The sequence below is a fragment of the Petaurus breviceps genome, unplaced genomic scaffold (assembly GCF_028583685.1).
Source record: "Petaurus breviceps papuanus isolate PSGF00001 unplaced genomic scaffold, PetGlider_PUasm1.0 350, whole genome shotgun sequence".
Lineage (NCBI taxonomy): Eukaryota > Metazoa > Chordata > Mammalia > Diprotodontia > Petauridae > Petaurus > Petaurus breviceps.
Window position 1 is genome coordinate 2,495,255 of NW_027186199.1, and position 19,263 is coordinate 2,514,517.

The following is a 19,263-nucleotide window of genomic DNA, read 5'->3' on the forward strand; positions in this document are numbered from 1 at the left end:
CACACACGCCTTCTTGCTGCCCATTCTAGGTAACTTTTATTCAGGTTTTTGCTTCTTATTTATTTCAGTCATTTATAAAACATTAGCCAATAGCCAGGCAACAGGGGTCTTTTGTGTTCCCCACCTCCTGCCATGTAGGATGCTTAGTAATTATTCTTGTTTTCAGGTGACCAAATGGAAGGTTTGGAAGTAGTGTTACATCAAGCTATGGTAACTCATCACTTGCAATGGTAAATGAGGCTGAGACTCCTCTGACTGCTGAGTCAGAAGAGCTCACCAGTCATCAGATGAACAAAAGCAAGTTAATGATCTCCCTGACTATCTCTTCCATTATAGTTTTGAAGCATGAGGACTGTTTCATTTTGTATTGGGAGAGTCAGATCAGGAAAGAGGTAATTGCCTATTTCCCACCCTCCCACCCCCATGATCACAGGGACCTCTGCATCTTTTATGTTTATTCTTTCCTGATCTCAGGCTAATAAATTTCCTGTGTTGGACTTGTCAGAGACTGCTACATCCAAAACCTGAAAGAAAAATATGAATTTTCCCCAGACCATGGAAGAGCTTAAAAACATTTTTAAAATCAAGTAACAGAAGTAGAGAACAATTAAGAAAAGAAATGAGAGTGATGCAAGGTAATCACATGCACAAAAAGAGTCAACACATTGGTAAGGAGGCAGAAAAAAATACTGAATTACATCTTAAAGAAGAGAATAGGTCAAATGGTAAAAGAGCCACAAAAAATACAATGGAGAGAAGAATGCCTTGAAAAGCAGAATTGGTCAAATGGTACAAAAGAGGTATAAAAATTCACTGAAGAGAAGAGCTCCTTAAAAAGCAGAATTGGTCAAATGAGAAAAGAGGTAGGGAAAGTTCAATGAAGAAAATAATTCTTTAAAAATTAGAATTGGGCAAGTCATTGCTAATGACTTTGTAACACCTCAAGAAACAATAAAGTAAAATGAAAAAGAATGAAAAATAGAAGAAAATGTGGAATATCTCATTAGAAAAAGAAGTGACCTGGAAAATACATTCATGAGAGACAATTTAAGAATTATTGGACTACCTGGAAACCATGCCTAGACATCATCTTTAAAGAAATTATCAAAGAAAATTGCCCCGATATTCTACAACCGGGGAGGGGGGGGGAGAAAAAAATTAAAAGGGTCCCCCAATCACCTCCTGGAAGAGATTACAAAATGAAAACTCCCAGAAATATTACAGTCAAATTCCAAAGCTCCCAGGTCAATGAGAAAATATTAAAAACAGCCAAAAGGAAACAATTCAAATATTGTTATCCACAGTCAGGATAACAGAAAATTGAGCAGTTTCTACATTAAAGGCTCACAGGGTTAGGAATATGATATTCTAAAGGCCAAAAGAGCCAGGATTACAACCAAGAATCACCTACACAACAAAATTGAGTGTCATCTTTCAAGGGGAAAAAGACATTCAGTGAGACAGAGGACTTAAATTGACTTTCATATACAAGACTCAAAAGAAGCATTAAAAAGATAAACAGGAAAGAAAAATCATGAGGGATTTAATAAGGTTTAACTGTTTGTATTCCTACATGGTGATATGATATTTGTAACTCCTAAAATCTTTCTCATTATTAGGGAAGTTAGAAGGAGTATACATAGATAGAAAGCATAAGTATGAGTTGTATATAATGACATGCTACCTAAAAAAACAAAATTAAGGGATTATAAAGAAGAATGCACTGAGGGAAGGGAAAAGAAGAGGTAGAATGGGAGCATTTTCTGATATAAAAGATTTGACAGTGGAGAGAAAGATGGGGGAAGGGGAGGAGCACATTAACCTTACTCTCATTAGAAGTGGCTGAAAGAGGGAATAACATATACATTCAGTTTGGTGTAGAAATCTAAATTACTTTAAAAGAAAGTAGGAGAGGAAGAGGATAAAATAAATGGTGGGGCTGATAGAAAGGATGGCAGATTGGGAGAGGTAAAAGTCAGAAGCAAAGCACTTTTGAGAATAGAGTGAAAGGAGAGGGAATAGAATAAATAGAGGAAAGGTAGGATAGAGGGAAATACATAGTTGGCAATCATTACCATGAAAAAAATTGCAGCAAAATTCTCTGATAAATACCTTGTTTCTCAAAAGAATTTACTGAGTTAAATTTATAGAAATAAGAACTATTCCTCAACTGATAAATGGTCAAAGAATACATACAATAGTTTCAGATACATGAAAAAATGCTCAAATATTACTTTTGATTAGAAATGTAAATTAAATAGTTCTGAGACACTTCCTCATACTTATCAGATTGACTAATATGACAAAAAAGGAAAATGACAAATACTAGAGGTGTGGGAAAATTAATACACTAATGCAGTGTTTCTCAAGTTGTGAATTGTTGCAACCATTCTGGAGAACAATTTGGAAGTATGCCCAAAGGGTTATAAAACCATGCATACCCTTTGACTTAGCAATACCACTACCAGGTCTGTATCCCAAAAGAGATAAAAAGCAAAAAGTAAAAATAACCCATATGTACAAAAATATTTATAGCAACTCTTTAATGGTGGTAAATAGTTAGAAACTGAGGTGATAGCCATCAATTGGGGAATGACTGAAAAAGTTGTGGTATGTGATTGTGATGGGATAGTATAGAAATATAATAAATGATGAGCAGGATGCTCTCAAAAAAACCTGGAAAGATTTGCATGGACTTAGGCAAAATGAAATGTACTGTGTACAAAGTAACAGCAATATTGTAAGATGATCAGTTGTGTATAATTTAGCTATTCTCATCAATACAATGGTTCAAGCCAACCCCAAAGGACATATGATGAAAAATGCTATCTATCCATAGAGAAAGAACAAATGGTGTCTGAATATAGATTGAAGCATGCTTTAAAAAAATCTTCCTTATTTTTCTTGAAATATTCTTTTTTTTGTCTATGTTTTCTTTCACTATATGACTATTGTGAAATATTTTTCATGCCCACACAATTACAGCCTATATCAAAATGCTTGCCTTATCAATGAGGATGTTGCAGAGGGAGGAAGGGAGAGAATTTAGAACTCAAAATTTTAAAAATGAACGTTAAAAATTGTTTTCAAATGTAAGTGGAAAAAAATAAAATATTAAGTAAAATTTAAAAAAAGAAATGAGAATGATACGAGCATACAATTAACAGAGAAGTAACAGCTTGGTAAAAGAGGCACAAAGAATGTGAAAGAACTCTTTAAAAAGCAGAATTTGCCAAGTGGAAAAAGAGGTACAAAACTTCACTGAGAAAAAGAAAAACTTAAAAGTTAGAACTAGTGAAATGGAGCTTAATGACTCTATGAGAAAACAAGAAACAATACAACAAAATCAAAATATGAAAAAAAGAGAAGAAGGTATGAAATATCACATTCAAAAAAATACTGACCTGGAAAATAAATACAGGAGAGAGAGTTTAATAATTATTGAACTATCTGAAAGCCATAATAAAAAGAACCTAGACATAGTATTTCAAGAAATTATAAAGGAAAATTGTCCAGACATATAAGAATGAGAAGGTCATATAGAAATTGAAAGAATGGGGCAGCTAGGTGTTGCAGTGGTTAGCATACCATCCCTGTATTCTGGAGGACATGAGTTCAAATTTGGCCTCAGACACTTGATGCTTACCATCTTTGTGACTCTGAGCAAATCACTTAAATCCAAATGCCTCAAAAAACGAAACCCAACTGAAAAATAGAAATTGAAAGAATTTACCGATCAGCTCCTGAAAGAGATCAAATAATGAAAAATCCAAGGAATAATATAGTCAAATTCTATAGCTCCCAGGTAAAAAAAGAAATTATTTCAAATATCTGAGGAAATACAGACCTTCCAAATATTCCTGATAAAAAAAAATCAGAGCCTAATAGAAAAAGTGACATTCAAACATAAGACTCAAGAGAAGCATAAAGAGGTAAACATGAAAGAAATACCACAAGCATTTAATACGTTTAAACTGTTTACATTCCTACTTGGAAAGATAAAATATGTAACTCCCAAGAACATTTGAATAGGGTATTTAGAAGGAGTCTACATAGACTGAGGACAGAGGTATGAGCAAATTATGTTGAGAATATCTCAAAAGAAAATGAAGAGGTGAGAAAGAGAGATGCTCTGGGAGAAGAGAGAAAAAGAATGAAGAAAAGTATTCACATACAAGAGGCATGCAAAAAAAAAAAACCTTTTTACAGGGGAGGAGAAGATAGGGCTGTAGCAGACAATGTTTGAATGTCATTATCATTACAATTGGTTCAAAGAGGGAAGAATACATACATACATATATGTGTGTATGTATATGTACATATATATACACTCAGGTAAAGAATTCTATCTTAATAAGGAAGAAGGAGGGAAAAGGAATAAAAGAAAGATGACAATGATAAAAATGAGGGCAAATTAAGGGAGGCAGTAGTCAGAAGCAAAACAAACTTTTGAGAAGAAAGGGTAAGAAAAGAGAAAGACAAACAGAAGAAAACAGTATGGAGAGAAATACGCAATTAGCAATCATAATTGTGAATATGAATGCAAATAAACCTGTAAAATTAATACACAACACGATGCATTAAAAAACAGAATCCAACAATAAGTTGTTTACAAGAAAACACACTTGACACAGAAAGACACACACAGAGTTAAACTAAAGGCCTAGAGCAAAATCTACTATTCTTTAGCTGAGGCAGGGGAAGCAGTCATGTTCTCAGATAATGAAAAAGCAAAAATTGGCCTAATTAAAAGAGATGACCAAGGAAACTACATTTTGCTAAAAGATACCATAGACAACAAAGTAATATTAATACTTAACATATATGCACTAAATGACACAGCGTACAATTTCTTAAAGGAAAGGTTAAATGAGTTACAGAAGAAATAAACAGTAAAACTCTACTAGTGGGGGACCTCAACTTCACCCTCTCAGAACTAGATAAATCTAGCCATAAAATTAATAATAAAAACGTGAAGCAGACGAATAGAATTTTAGGAATGTTAGACATGATAGACTTCTAGAGAAAACTGAATGGGAATCGATAGGCGTATGCCTTTGGTCAGCTGTACGTGTCACCTTCACAAAATTGACCAAGTATGAAGGCCTAAGCACCTCACAAACAAATGCAGAAAAGCAAAAATATTAAATATACTTCTTTCTGATAATAATTCAATAGAATTTACATTCAACAAGGAGTCTTGGAAGCATAGATTAAAGTTAAATGGAAACTATATAATCTAACACTAAAAAATGAGTTGCTCAAAGATCAAATCATAGAAACAAGAATTTCATTAAAGATAATAACAACAATGGGACAACATACCAATATTTGTGGGATGCAATCAAAGCACTACTTAGGGAGAAAATGTATTTCTTTAAATATGCACACCAATTAAAAAAAAAAGAAAAGAGCAAATCAATGAATTGAACAAGGAATTAAAAAAAGAAAAAGGACAAATAAAAATTTCCAATTCAATCAAAATAGAAATACTGAAAAATCAAAGCACAAATGAATAAAATTGAAAGAAAAACAAAGAAACAAAAAAAGAATGATTGAATTAGGAAAACAAGGGTCTGGTTTTATGAAAAAAAAATCCAATTAAAAAATTCATTGGTTGATTTGATTTTTAAAAAAGAGAAGAAAAACAAATTACCAATATCAAAAATGAAAAGGGTAAATGCATGACCAATGAAGATGAAATTAAAGCAATTATTAGGAGTTAGTTTGCCCATATGTATGGCAATAAAACTGGCAATCTAAGGGAAATGGATGAACATTCACAAAATACAAATCCTCAGATTAAGAGTAGAGGAAATAGAATGCCTACAACCTTATCTTAAAAAAAATTTGAACATGACATCAATTAGCTCCCTTAAAATCTCCCCAGCAATCCCAGATGGATTACAAGAACATTTCAGGAACAATTTAAAGAACAATTAATTCCAATACTATGAAAACAATTTGAAAAAATAAGCAAAGAAGGGACTCTACCAAATTTTTTGCTGTTTGAATCTGTTTAATAGTATCTTGATTTCTCATAAAGTCACTAGCTTCCATTTGCTCCCATCTAATTCTGAAGGAATAATTCTCTTCAGTGAGCTTTTGAGATTCTTTTTCCATCTGGCAAATTCGGCTTTTTAAGGCATTCTTCTCCTCATTGCCTTTTTGAGCCTCTTTTGCAATTTGAGTTAGTCTATTTTTTAGGGTGTTATTTTATTCAGTAAAATTGTTGACTCTCATTTCATAATTTTCTTGCATTATTCTCATTTCTCTTCCCAATTTTTCCTCCACTTCTCTTATTTGCTTTTTAAAATCCTTCTTAAGGTCCTCTGTGGTCTGTAACCAGCTCGTATTTTTCTTTGAAGCTTTTGATGCAGGATTTCTGACTTCACTGTCTTCCTCCTGTTCCATGCTTTGATCCTTTTTGTCCCCAAAAAAGAATGTAAAGTTGGTGTGCTCTGTTTGTTTTGCTTCCTTTGCCTGCCCATTTTATCACTAAATTATTTGACTTTTGGGCGTTTGCCACAGTAGAACTCTGCTACCACACAGGGGAGCTTCATTCCAAATGCTGGGATTTTCTCAGCTGCCGGAAGTATTAGTTGGGTGCCCTCTATGAAGCCTCCACACACTCTGGCAAGCTGTTCACAAACCCCAGAACCTCCACCCTAGACTGCAATCCAGATCCAAGAAGGTTAAAACAAGAGCGATTACCCCTCAGACTGGTCACTTGGTCTCCCTACAATCTGCAGGCCAGGAGCTGAAGCATCCATGTGCAGCTGTGGCTGCAGGGCTATGGCACCTCAGCCACTTCTCCCACTGGGGGCAAAAGCCTGCACACTCCCAACTACTGGATCCCAAAGTCCACACTGCACTGACCTCTCACTGTGTCCTTAGCATCTATGTGTTGATAACTCTAGCAACTGCCACAGCTTCTGGTGATCTGAAATTCCTTCATCTAGCGGTTGGTCAGGCCCACCCTGAGGCTAAAACTTTGGACTCTCATGGGACTGGGATTGGCTCCCAGAGCACTGTGCTGGCCACTTCCTGCTGGGCTGTCCTCAGTGGGAGGTAAGCTTCTCTGTGTCATTTTGTGGGTTCTGTAGCTCCAAAGTTTTTTCAGAGTCACCTTTTACATGAATTGGGGGAGGTGGAAGCCGAAGCCCTGCGGAAAGTCCTGTTTCTATTCTTCCATCTTGACTCTGCCCCCTACCAAATTTCTTCTATAGCACAAATATAGTTTTGATACCTAAACCAAGGAGAGAAAAAACAGGGAAAGAAAATTATGGGCCCACATCCCCAATGAATATTGATGCAAAAAAATTAAATAAAGCACTAGCAAGAGAATTATAACAATATATCATAAAGACTATACATTACCACCAAGTGGGACTTATACCGCAAATGCAAGGCTGGTTCAATACTAAGAAAACTATTGACATACTTGACCTTCTCAATAACAAAAAAACCCATAAGATTATGTGAATAGATGCAGAAAAAGCTTTTGAAAAATACAACACTCATTATTTAAAAAAACACTAGAAAGTATAGAAATAAAGAGCTCTTCTAAAAATGATAACTAATATCTATCTAAAAGCAAGAGCAAGCATTATCTGTAGTGGGAACACATTGGAAGCCTTCTCAATAAGATCTGGGGTGAAACAATGATGTTCATTATCACCACTGTTACTCAATATTGTACAGGAAATACTAGGAATAGAAAAAAATAAAAACAAAACAAAAGAAATTGAAGGAATAAGAATAGGAAAAAACTATCACTCTTTGCAAATGACATGATCATATATTTAGAAGAAGAGAGAAAGCTAGAGAATAAAAAAACAAGTTGAAAAATTAACAACTTTAGCAAAGTTGCAGAATATAAAATAAACTCACAAAAATCATCAACAGTTTAAGATATTACCGACAAAATCCAGCAGCAAGAGATAGAAAGAGAAATTCCATTTAAAATAACTATATACAATATAAAATACTTAAGAGTTTATGTGCCATGACCTAGGAACAATATGAACACAATTACAAAACACTGTTAACACAAAAAAGTCAAATCTAAACAACTGGAGAAATATTAATTGCTCAAGGGTAAGCTGAAGCAATGTAATAAAAATGTCTACTATAATTAAATTATAGTGCTATACAATTAAACTACTAAAGAATTATTTTATAGATTTAGAAAACAAAAGAAATTCATCTGGAAGTAAAAAAGATTAAGAATATCAAGGGAAACAATTTTTTAAAGTGAAGGAAGGTGGCCTAGTACGATTAGATTTTGAAGTATATTACAAAGTGGTACACAAAACAATCTGTTACTGGCTGAGAAATAGAGTAATAGGTCTGTGGAATACTTTAGGTACAGAATATACAATGGCAAATGGCTATAGTAATGTAGCACTTGATGATTCCAAAAATCCAAGTCTTTAGTGTGAGAACTCACCATTTAACAAAAATTGCAATGAAAACTAGAAAGCAGAAACTAGAAACAGACCAACCTCTCACACCATATATCAAAGGTGAAAATGTGCAGATAATTTAGACATAAAGGGTGATATCATAGCTAAAGTAGGGGAGCATGGGAATTTTTACCTTTCAAATCTGTGGACAAGGGAAGGTCTTATGAGCAACCAAGAGATAGAGAGGAGCAAAGGAAATAAAAAGGATAATTTTGATTGTTTTTTTTTTTTCAGTCATTCAGTCATGTTCAACTCTTCATGACTCCATGGACCACAACATGCCAAGCCCTTCTATCCTCCACTATCTCTCAAAGTCTGACAAAGTTCATGCTCATTGCTTCTATGACACTATCTACCCATCTCAACCTCTGCTGTCCCCTTTTCCTTTTGCCTTTTTTAATGAGTCCTGTCTTTTCTTTAGGTGGCCAATGTATGCAAGGCTTCAGCTTCAGTATTTGTCCTTCCAGTGAATAGTCTGAAATAAGTTCTTTAAGTATCGACTGACTTAATATCCTTGTTGTCCAAGGAACTCCCTAAAATCTTCTCCAGCACTATAATTTGAAAAGCATCAATTGTCTGATGATCAGCTTTCCTTATGGTCCAACCATCACAACTACACATTACTCCTGGAAAAACTATAGCTTTGTTTATATGGATATTCATGGCAAGATGATGTTTCTGCTTTTTGGTATACTGTCCAGATTTTCCATAGTTTTCCTTCTAAGCAAAAAGTACCTTTTAATTTCATGACTGTAATTCCCATCTATAGTGCTCTTTGAGCCTAAGAATACAAAATCTGAAAATGCTTCAATTTCTTCTTCCTTTTTTTGCCAGGAAATGATGTTGTAAGATAGTTGATAAGATCTTAGTTTTTCTTGTTAATCTTCAAGTCAGCTTTTATATGTTCCTTTTTCACCCTCATCAGGAGGCTTCTTAATTTTTCTTCATTTTATGCCATCTGAATGGTATCATCTATGTATCTAAGATTGTTATTTCTCCCCGCAACCTTAATTCTGGCGTTTGACTCCTCCAGCCCGATATTTCAGATGATGTACTCTCCATATAATTTAAACAGATAAGGTGACAATATATAGGCTTACTTATTTTCCAAACTCAAACCAATCAGTTGTTCCATCTTCCACTGTTGCTTCCTGACCCCCATATAGGTTTCTCAGTAGACAAGATGATCTGATACTCCAATCTCTTTAAGAATCTACATTTTGTTATGATCCACACAAAGATTTTAGTGTAGTCAATGAAGCAGAAGTAGATTTTCCCCTCTAGAACTACCTTGCTTTCTCCATAATCCACAGAATGCTGGTGATTTGGTCTCTAGTTCCTCTGCCTCTTCAAAAACAGCCTGCTGCTTTGGTAATCCTCAATTCACATGTTACTAAAGCCCAGCTTGAAGAATTTTAAGCATAACCTTGCTGGCATATAAAATGAGTATAACTGATTGGTAATTTGAACTGTTTTAGGCATTGTCCTTCTTTAAGATTGGTACATAATCTGATCTTTTCCAATCCATTGACCATTGTAAAGTTTTCCAAATTTGCTGGCATATTGAGTGTAGCACTCTAACAGCTTCATCTTTCAGTATTTAAAATAGCTCAGCAGGAATTATGTCACCTTTTTGTTAGCAATTCTTCCTAAAGCCTACTTGACTTCATTCTCCAGGATCTCTGGATCCAGATCTGTAACCACCTCTTTGTATTTATTGGTGATATTAAGATCTTTCTTGTATAATTTTTCTGTATATTCTTGTCACCTCTTCTTAATCTCTTATGCTTCTGTTAAGTCCCTACCAGTTTTCATTTATCATGCCCATTTTCAAATAAAGTTCCTTGATGTCTCAAATTTTCTTGAAGTGATCACTTGTCTTTCCCATTCTATTGTTTTCTTCCATTTCTTTGAACTGATCATTTAAAATGATATTCTCCGGAATTCTACATTCAATTAGATATATCTTTCCCTTTCACTTCTCTTCTTTCCTCAACTGTTTCTAATGTCTCATTAGATAACTGTCTTTCTTTCTTGTTCTTTTTCTTTGGAATTTTTTTGTTGTTGTTGCTGCCTCCTGTACAACATTGTGAACTTCTGTCAGACACTCTATCTACCAGATTTAATTCCTCAAATCTATTCATCACTTCCTTGTCATGTATTTAAGGGGTGTTATTTAGTTCATACCTATATGGTCTGAAGGCTTCCCCTACTTTTCTCAATTTGTCTGAATTTTGAAAAAAAAGAGCTCATGATCTGAACCATAGTCAGTTCCAAGTCTTGTTTGAATTGACTGTATAGAACTTTTCCATCTTTGGCTGTAAAGTATATAATCAATTTGATTTCTATATTGACCATCTAGTGTAGAGGTTCCTTTTGGGTTGTTGAAAAAGTGTTTGCTTTGACTGCCAAGTTATCTTGACAAAACTCTATTATCCTTGGGGCAGCCAGGTAGCACAGCAAGTAAGAGCATGAGCCCCCAGTGTCGGGATGACCTGGGGGATCGAATCCTGGCTCAGATACTTAGCACCACACCCAGAAATAACTGGCCATGTAACCTTGAGCAAGTTACTTAACCCCGATTGCTTAAAAAAAACTCTATTTTCCTCTCCCTTGCTTCATTTTGTACTCAAAGGCCAAACTTGCCTATTATTTCAATTATCTTTTGATTTGCTGCTTTGTCATTCCAATCCCCTTTGATGAATGTGACAACTATTTTGTGGTGGTATTTCTAGAAGATATAGATCTTCATAGAACTGATCAATTTTGACCTCTTTGGTATCAGTGGTTGGAGCACAGACTTGTATTACTCTGATGTTGAACAGTTTGCTTTGAATTAGAACCAATATTATTCTGCTGTTTTTGATAATATATCCCAGTTTTGCTTTTCTCACCCTTTTATTGACTATGAGGACTACTCCATTCTTCTAAGGGGTTTTTGCCCACAGTAATATATGTAATAATCACTTGAATTAAATTAATTTGTTCCCATTCATTTAAGTTAACAGACACCCAAGATGTCAATGTTTAATCTTTCTCTCTCCTGTTTGACCACATATAGCTTACCTTGGTTCGTAGATAGTACATTCCAGATTCTTATGCAATATTGATCATTACAGAATTGGACTTTCTTTTCATCACTAGACACATCCACATCTAAGCTTCTGCTCATCTTTGACCCAGCTGCTCTGCTAGTATTGGAGCTACTTGCAGGTGTCCTTGTTCTTCTCTAGTAGAGTGGTGAATACCTTCCAACTGGAGGGACTTATCTTCCAGTGTCATGTATTTTATCATTTAATACTGTCCAGGGGTTTTCTTGGAAAAGATGCTGGAATAGTTTGCCATTTCCTTCTCCAGGGTATCACTTTTTGTCAGAACTCCCCACTATGACCTGTCCATCTTGAGTAACCTTGAAAAGCATACATAGCTCATAGTTTCATTGAATGATGCAATCCCTTCCACCATGATGTTGGAATAATCCAGGAGGAGATAATTTTGATTACGTGAAATTAAAAAAGGTTTCGCACAATCAAAACTAATGCAGTCAAAATTAGAGGAAAATTAGGAAACAGTAAGTTTTTCCTGAGAAAGGTACTATTCTTCAAATATATAGAGAACTGAGTCAAATGCATATAAAATATTAATCATATAAAAATAAAATATTTATATAAAAATAACACCCATTCCTCATTTGATAAAAGGTCAAAGGATTTGAACAGGGAGTGTTGAGAAGAAATCAAAGCTGTGTATAGTCATGAAAAAATACCATAAATCATTACTGATTAGAAAAATGCGAATTGAAACAACTCTGATACACCCTATCACAGTATCAGATTGGCTAACATGACAGAAAAGAAAAATGTCAAGTGTTACAAGATATGTGGAAAAGCAGGGACGCCAATGAACTATTGGTGTAAGCTATGAACTGGTTCAACCATTCTGGCGAGCAATCTGGAGCTATGCCCAAGGCCTACAAAAGTGTGCATACCCCTTGACCCAGAAATACTACTATTAGGTCTATATCCCAAAGAAATCAAAGGAAAAGGAACCATATTTACAAAAATATTTATAGCAGCTTTGTGGTAGCAAAGAATTGGAAATTGAGGGGATACCCATCAATTGGGGAATAGCTGAACAAGTTGTAGTATATGGTTGTGATGGAATTCTATTGTATTGTAAGAAATGACAAATAAAATGGTTTCAGAAAAACCTGTAAGATCTGTATGAATTTATGTAGAGTGAAGTGAGCAGAACCTGGAGATCTTTCTGTGATATGTGAAAGAATTGGCTACTCTAATCGACACAATGATCCAAAATAATTCCAAAAAGTTCATGATAAAAAATACTATTTAGCTGAAAATAGTGAGCTAATTAACTCTGAGTGCAAATTGAAGTATAATTTTTTTACTTTGTTTTTCTCGCTTTTTTGCAACAGGGATAATATGGAAATATGCTTTGTATGATTTCACATGAATAATTGATATCCCACTGCTTTCCATCTTAGTGGAAGGAGAGAATTTGGGGGACAGAGTCAAAATTGCAGAGAAGCCAGGAAGTTGCCTAAGCTCTCAGTTTCCCTTGGAAACAACTTTAAATCAAACCTCTAAATGGATTCTGGAGTGAAAGAACCTATAAAAAGATGGAATGAAACAATTTTCTGGCTTAAGATAACTTAAAAGGATTTCAGAAAATGTCTGTCTCACTTGGGTAAAAGGGGAATGCAGACCAGCACAGATGGTATCTGGGCAAGCCAGGGGGACGCTCTTAGTCACAACACAGATCAGCAACTGAGGGCCCTCAGTCCCAGCTCAGCAGGCACAGCAGGCCTGCTGTGAGGCCCACCAGCCCCAGTACAGAAGGCAAATTTCCAGTCCTGGAAACCAGGCAACTATAGGTGGAACTAAGAGTTAGGCCACCCCAGAACAGTGAGCAAGCTGCCAGTACCTGAGGACCCAGCAATTCATTCTGTGCCCAGTTACTCGGAAGAAATGGAATGGAAGGCAGGCCAGTAGTCTTCCCAAATGGGGCAATACTTATGAAAAATTTCACCCTGTCTTCCAACCTCTCAATTTCTGTCTGAAATTTGTGCTCAAGTTATCTTGCTTTTAATGTCTTACTGACTCAGTTTCCCTTGTAATAGACCGTAGGGTCCCTCTGGCTTCCATAGAAATGAAACATGTTGCAGATCCAGAGTGAAAATTAACTGGATCTTAGGAGCATAATGATCAGAATGAGAAAAAAAGACAGTTCTGCTATCTTTTGCCTTAATCAGACCATAAATTCTGTTGTTTCCTTTTTTGGACATGTTAGCACAGCTCATATATATTCTAAAGATATTTATCCCAACACTAATTCTCACTTATGAGTCTCAAGTCCAGAAGCAAGGCTATATCTCCTTACAGCTGATTAATTTAGTCTGAAGTAATGGTTTTCTGTCTCTGAACTTAGTTCAGAAATTCAACTGGCCTGTAATGAGTTAGGTTTAGAAAGTCAGTTCTACTAATCACTGTTCTATAATTACCTCAAGTAAATCTGTTATCCTTTAGGGATGAAGGTGGACCCTAAGAAATCTGGTCCACTGTCTCTTGTGGGTGGACTCAAACAATGAACATTTCTTAGTCACAGGAATTTAGCTTCCCTCTGAGTGAGTTCAAAAGTATAATTAATGGGAAAAAACTGTTACCTATCATACATTCAGCTCCTAGGAAAATACAAAGACATCTGGTGTTATCTTTAAGTCCTAAAGCTAGCTCTAAGAGATACATTGTCCATCCTTGCCTGTTCTTGTACAATTAGGAGAAAGTGAGGCTGGTGACCTTGCACAGCCCTCCCTCAATCAAATCCAAGAGAACTGCAAGTCATGTCATCATTCTCTGATGTCATTCTCGAGAATGAAGGACAAACACAACAACAACCACAAGGCGGGTCCTATCTCCCTTCTTGGATTCAGGCAGTATGCTATCCTTGATCCTTTATCCATAGCCTCACGATGCCGATGGATCCCATGAATCAATCAAGTATTCCTCTATGACAGAGAGGAGTGGTTACTAGCCCCATGTGGGTGCATGTTTTCATGACACCCATGAATTTCATTGTTTTATTCACCCACCCTGCTCTTTTCTTTGTTCTCCAGAAGTTCCTAATACTATATGAAACTTAGTAAGTCCTACCTTAGGGTCTTTGGTCATAGAGTGAGGCCATTGACTCCATTTTTTTTATTACTGGCAGCCTAACTAATAAATTGCTCATGTTCAGATCATTGTCTCTCAGATTAACTTTTTTTTTGCTTTGATAGTATTTTTTCCAATTTCATGTAAAGAAAGCTTTCAACAGTGACTTTTATAACTTTTTTCTCCCTCCCTCCCTCTTCCTCCTCCAAGAGGTAAGCAATTTGACATAGGTTACACATGTACAATCAAATTAAACACATTTACACATTAGTGGCATTGTTAAAGAAGAATCAGAGCCAAAGGGAAAAACCAAGAGAAAGAAAAACAAATAAAGGTGAATATAATATGCTGTGGATCTGCATTCACATTCCATCGTTCTTTCTTTGCATGTAGATAATATTTTCTATCATGAGTCTTTGGAATTGTCTTAGTTCACTGTTTTGCTGACAAGAACCAAAACTATCAAAGTAGATCACTGCGCAATGTTGCTGTGACTGTCTACAATGTATTCCTGGTTCTGCTTACTTCATTCAACATAAGTTCATGTAAGTCTTTCCAGGTTTTTCTGAAATCTGTCTCCTCATCATTTCATATAGCACAATAGTATTCCATTACTTTCATATACCACAATTTATTCAGTCATTCCCCAACTGATGGGCATCCTATCAATTTCCAATTCTTAGCCACCACAAAAAGAGCTACTGTAAATATTTTTATACATGTGGGTCCTTTCCCCTTTTTTATGTCCTCTTTGGGATACAGATGTAGTAGTGATATTGCTCAATCAAAAGGTATGCATAATTTTACAGGCCTTGGGCATAGTTCAAATTGCTCTCCAGAATGTTTGAATCAGTTTACAATTCCACCAACAGTACATTAGTGTTCCAGTTTTCCCACATCCTCTCCAACATTCATCATTTTCCTTTTTTTTTTTGTCCTATTAACCAATCTGATAAGTGTGAGGTGGCAAGGTGGCACATTAGAGCTTTTTATTTTTTGTTTGTTTTGTTTTTTGCCTTTTGGAGGGGTGAGGGCAGGGCAATTGGGGTTAAGTGACTTGTCCAAGGTCACATGGCTAGTAAGTGTTAAGTGTCTGAGGTCAGATTTGAACTCAGGTCCTCCTGTTTCCAGGGCCAGTGCTCTATTCACTGTGCCACCCAGTAGCCCCAATTTTTTGGTTTGTTTTGTTTTTTTGTACAGATGATAATTTCTTTTTTTTTAGGGCAATTGGGATTAAGTGACTTGCCCAAGGTTACACATCTAGTTTTTTGTGTTAAGTATCTGAGGCTGGATTTGAACTCAGGTCTTTATGACTCCAGGGCCAGTTCTGTATTCACTGCAATACCTAGCCACCCCACATCAGAGCTTTTTATATTTGCATTTCTCTAATCAAAAGTGATTTAGAACACTTCTTCATATGACTATAGAGAGTTTTGATTTCTTCATCTGGAAATTGCCTGTTCATATCCTTTGACCTTTTGCCACTTGGGGAATGGCTTGTATTCTTAAAAATTTTACTTAGTTCTTTATATATCTGAGAAATGAGGCCTTTATCAGAGTCACTCACTGCAAAAGGGAATCAAACACTTGGGGATACTAGGCCATGAGTGACAATTGAATCCAGCAAAGGGAAAGGATAAGTGCTCACAATGACCTGTCTGATCTTTGCCATGTAGTTGAAGTGATTTTAATCCTCATTCCCATAGTCTAGGGATCTTTTTGGCTACCCTCAGTATCTTTAATCTGAAATCAGATTCCTGATAAGCCCACTGAGGTTTTGGCCCCTCATTCTTTTAAATCCCTCCATTCTCCTGGGTCTTTTATTCCCTTGTCCATTTCAATCTGTTGAATTCTCTTGTATTCTCAATTGCTAAATCCCACAATCCTTTCAGTCTCCTAGCTCTGGTCCTAGCATCCCAAGTATATCCTGGTGGGGCTCTAGGTCTTCCCTAGGGCAGAGTCTTTAGATTAGTTCCATTCTGTGAGCATCTGATTCTTAAAGTATCATTTAGAGTCTCATTGTAGAAAAGCTAAGCTTCTTCTTTCCCTACTATGTCTAGTATGGTAATAACTGGGCATAGACCAATATCTTACACCATTTACCAAGTTAATGTCCAAATGGATATATGACATAGATTTAAAAAGAGATTATAAGAAAATTTTAAGAGCATGGACCATATTACTTACCAGACATATGGACAGGCAAACTATTTATAAACAGAGTAGAAAAAGAAAACAAAGTTAGGTAAAAAATCGATTATTTCAATTACATTAAATCATGGAGGGCTCTGTCTGAAAATCCTTGAGCTCACCTCCGATACCAGGAAGATACAAGATCTTTTCCCCTAGACATACGTCCTTGGACTCTCTCCCAGATAAGTAGTAAATAATAACCAATGTTCAGAAAAACACCTGCATACCCTGTGACTGCCAGTATTTGGAAAAAAGGAATAAGTCAAGACAGTGCTATGAAACATCAACAATAGAAATATGTTATTCTTGCATTTCTGCTTTTCCCATGAATTACATACACTAGAACAAAGAACAAGGTTCCTCTGTCATTTAAGGACCTTGCTTGCTTGAATAAACCAGTCAAGTGCAACTTGACTTGCCTAGCCTGACTCTGCAACGCTGTCCGTCCTACACAACCGGGTGCTGGCATTAAATTAAAAAGGTTTTATATTAAAAAAGCAAAAGTAGTCAAGATCAGAAGGAAATTAGAAAATTATGGGAAAAAATATTAGATAGTTTATCAGATAAAGGTCACATATGAAAAAAAGAATGTTGTCAAATCCATAAGAATATGAGTCATCCCACAATTGATAAGTGGTCAGAGGATATGAACAGGAAGTTTTTAGATGAAGAAATCAAAAGAATTTATAGTCATATGAAAAAATGTTCTAAAACATTATTGATTAGAGAAATGCAAATTAAACAACCTTGAGATATCACTTTACACCCACCAGATTGGCTAAATGATTGAAGGGGAAAGAGACAAATGTTGGAGAGGATGGGAAAAAATTGGGGTACTAATTTATTGCTGGTGAAATTGTTAACTGATCCAACCATTTTGGAGAGCAATCTAGAATTATGCCCAAAGAGTTACTGAACTACCTATATACCCTTTGATCCTGAAATACCACTACTAAGGAAAAAGGGGAGAAAAACCTGTATCATCTTAATTGTTTATAGCAACTCTCTTTGTGTGACAAAGCACTGGAAATTTCAAAGATATCCCTCAATTGTGGAATGACTGAACAAGTCGTGGTATATGATTGTGATGGAATACTACTGTGCTGTAAGAGATTATGAACTCAAAGATCTTAGAAAAAACCTGGAAAGACCTGTGTGAAATAATGAAGAGCAAACTGAGCAGAACCAATAGAACACTGTACAGGGTAACATAAATATTATTTTTAGAATGATAAATGCTAGAGATGATTTGGGAAAATTGGAACACTAATGCATTGTTGGTGGAGTTGTGAACAGATCCAACCATTGTGGAGAGCAATTTGGAACTATGTCAAAAGGGCTATAAAAATGAGCATAACCTTTGACCCAGCAATACAACTTCTAGGGTTGTATCCCAAATAGATCATACAAGTGGGAAAAGGACCCATATGTACAAAAATATTTATAACAGCTCTTTTTGTGGTGACAAAGAATAATCAAATGGATGTCCATCAAATGGGCAATGGCTAAACAAGTTGTGATATATGAATATAATGGAATACTATTGCACTATAAAAAATGAGGAGGAGACAGACTTCACAATAACCTGGAGAGACATATAAACTGATGCTGAGTGAGGGGAGCAGAACCAGGAGAACATTGTACATAATTACAGACACATCATATCTATATACCTAACTTTGAGAGACTGGGCTCCTCTCAGCAATGCAAGGCCACAAGACAGCTCCAAAAGACTAACAATGGAAAGGGCTATCTATGTCCAGAGAAAGAATTAAAGAGTGTGAATGCAGATTGAAGGAAACTACTTGTTCTCTCTCTCTTTTTTTCTTTCTCATTCATTCTATTGGTTATAATCCTTCTTTACAAGGTTAGAAATCCTTGACTTCTGTTTAATGTGAAGGTATTTGTAGAACCTGTATTAGATTTCATGGTGCCATGGGTGGGGGGGGAGGAGAAGGAGGGAGAGAAAATTTGGAACTCAAGGTATTATGGAACCAAATGTTGTAAACTAAAGGTAAATAAATAAATAGATTTATTAAAATTTTTTAAAAGGATAACTTTGAAACGGTCACATCTAGGAAAGGTCTCTAACTGGCACCACTATCAACTTTGGGGCAGCCCCCCATAGTGCAGACATAGAAATGAAGAAAACTTCACCAGCCTCTGGGGGCAATCTTGGGAATCCACTCCTATTTCAGTGACACAGGTTGTACTCATGCATGTCCTGGCCCACCTCTATGAACTGGCCCACCCCTCTACTTTTCCAAATCCCACCTCCTCTTTCAGTCCTGCCTTTTTCCAAAGTCTTCCCAGGTTACTCACTGTTCCCCTCACTCTGAAAGAGCACTCAGGTTACATATTCAGTGCTTAATGATAAAGAATTAAATCTCTCTCTCTCTCTCTCTCTCTCTCTCTCTCTCTCTCTCTCTCTC

General features: G+C 35.8%; 2 protein-coding genes across 10 annotated transcripts in view; both read left to right on the forward strand.

Annotated features, from left to right (window-relative positions):
- The window catches only part of LOC138168078 (myelin-oligodendrocyte glycoprotein-like), a 105,097-nt gene that overhangs the window by 54,057 nt on the left and 31,777 nt on the right, over positions 1 to 19,263 (forward strand). The window lies entirely within an intron of this gene.
- The window catches only part of LOC138168071 (myelin-oligodendrocyte glycoprotein-like), an 81,693-nt gene that overhangs the window by 11,399 nt on the left and 51,031 nt on the right, over positions 1 to 19,263 (forward strand). For 6 of the 8 annotated variants that reach the window (XM_069097097.1, XM_069097093.1, XM_069097096.1 and 3 more), the window contains one exon: positions 167 to 3,138. In XM_069097097.1, the coding sequence (XP_068953198.1) occupies positions 167 to 234 (68 nt within the window). In that variant the 3' untranslated portion in view covers positions 235 to 3,138. Of the gene's footprint in view, positions 1 to 166; positions 3,139 to 19,263 lie in introns of those variants that run through there. The other 2 variants (XR_011170025.1, XM_069097090.1) reach the window with 2 other exon arrangements.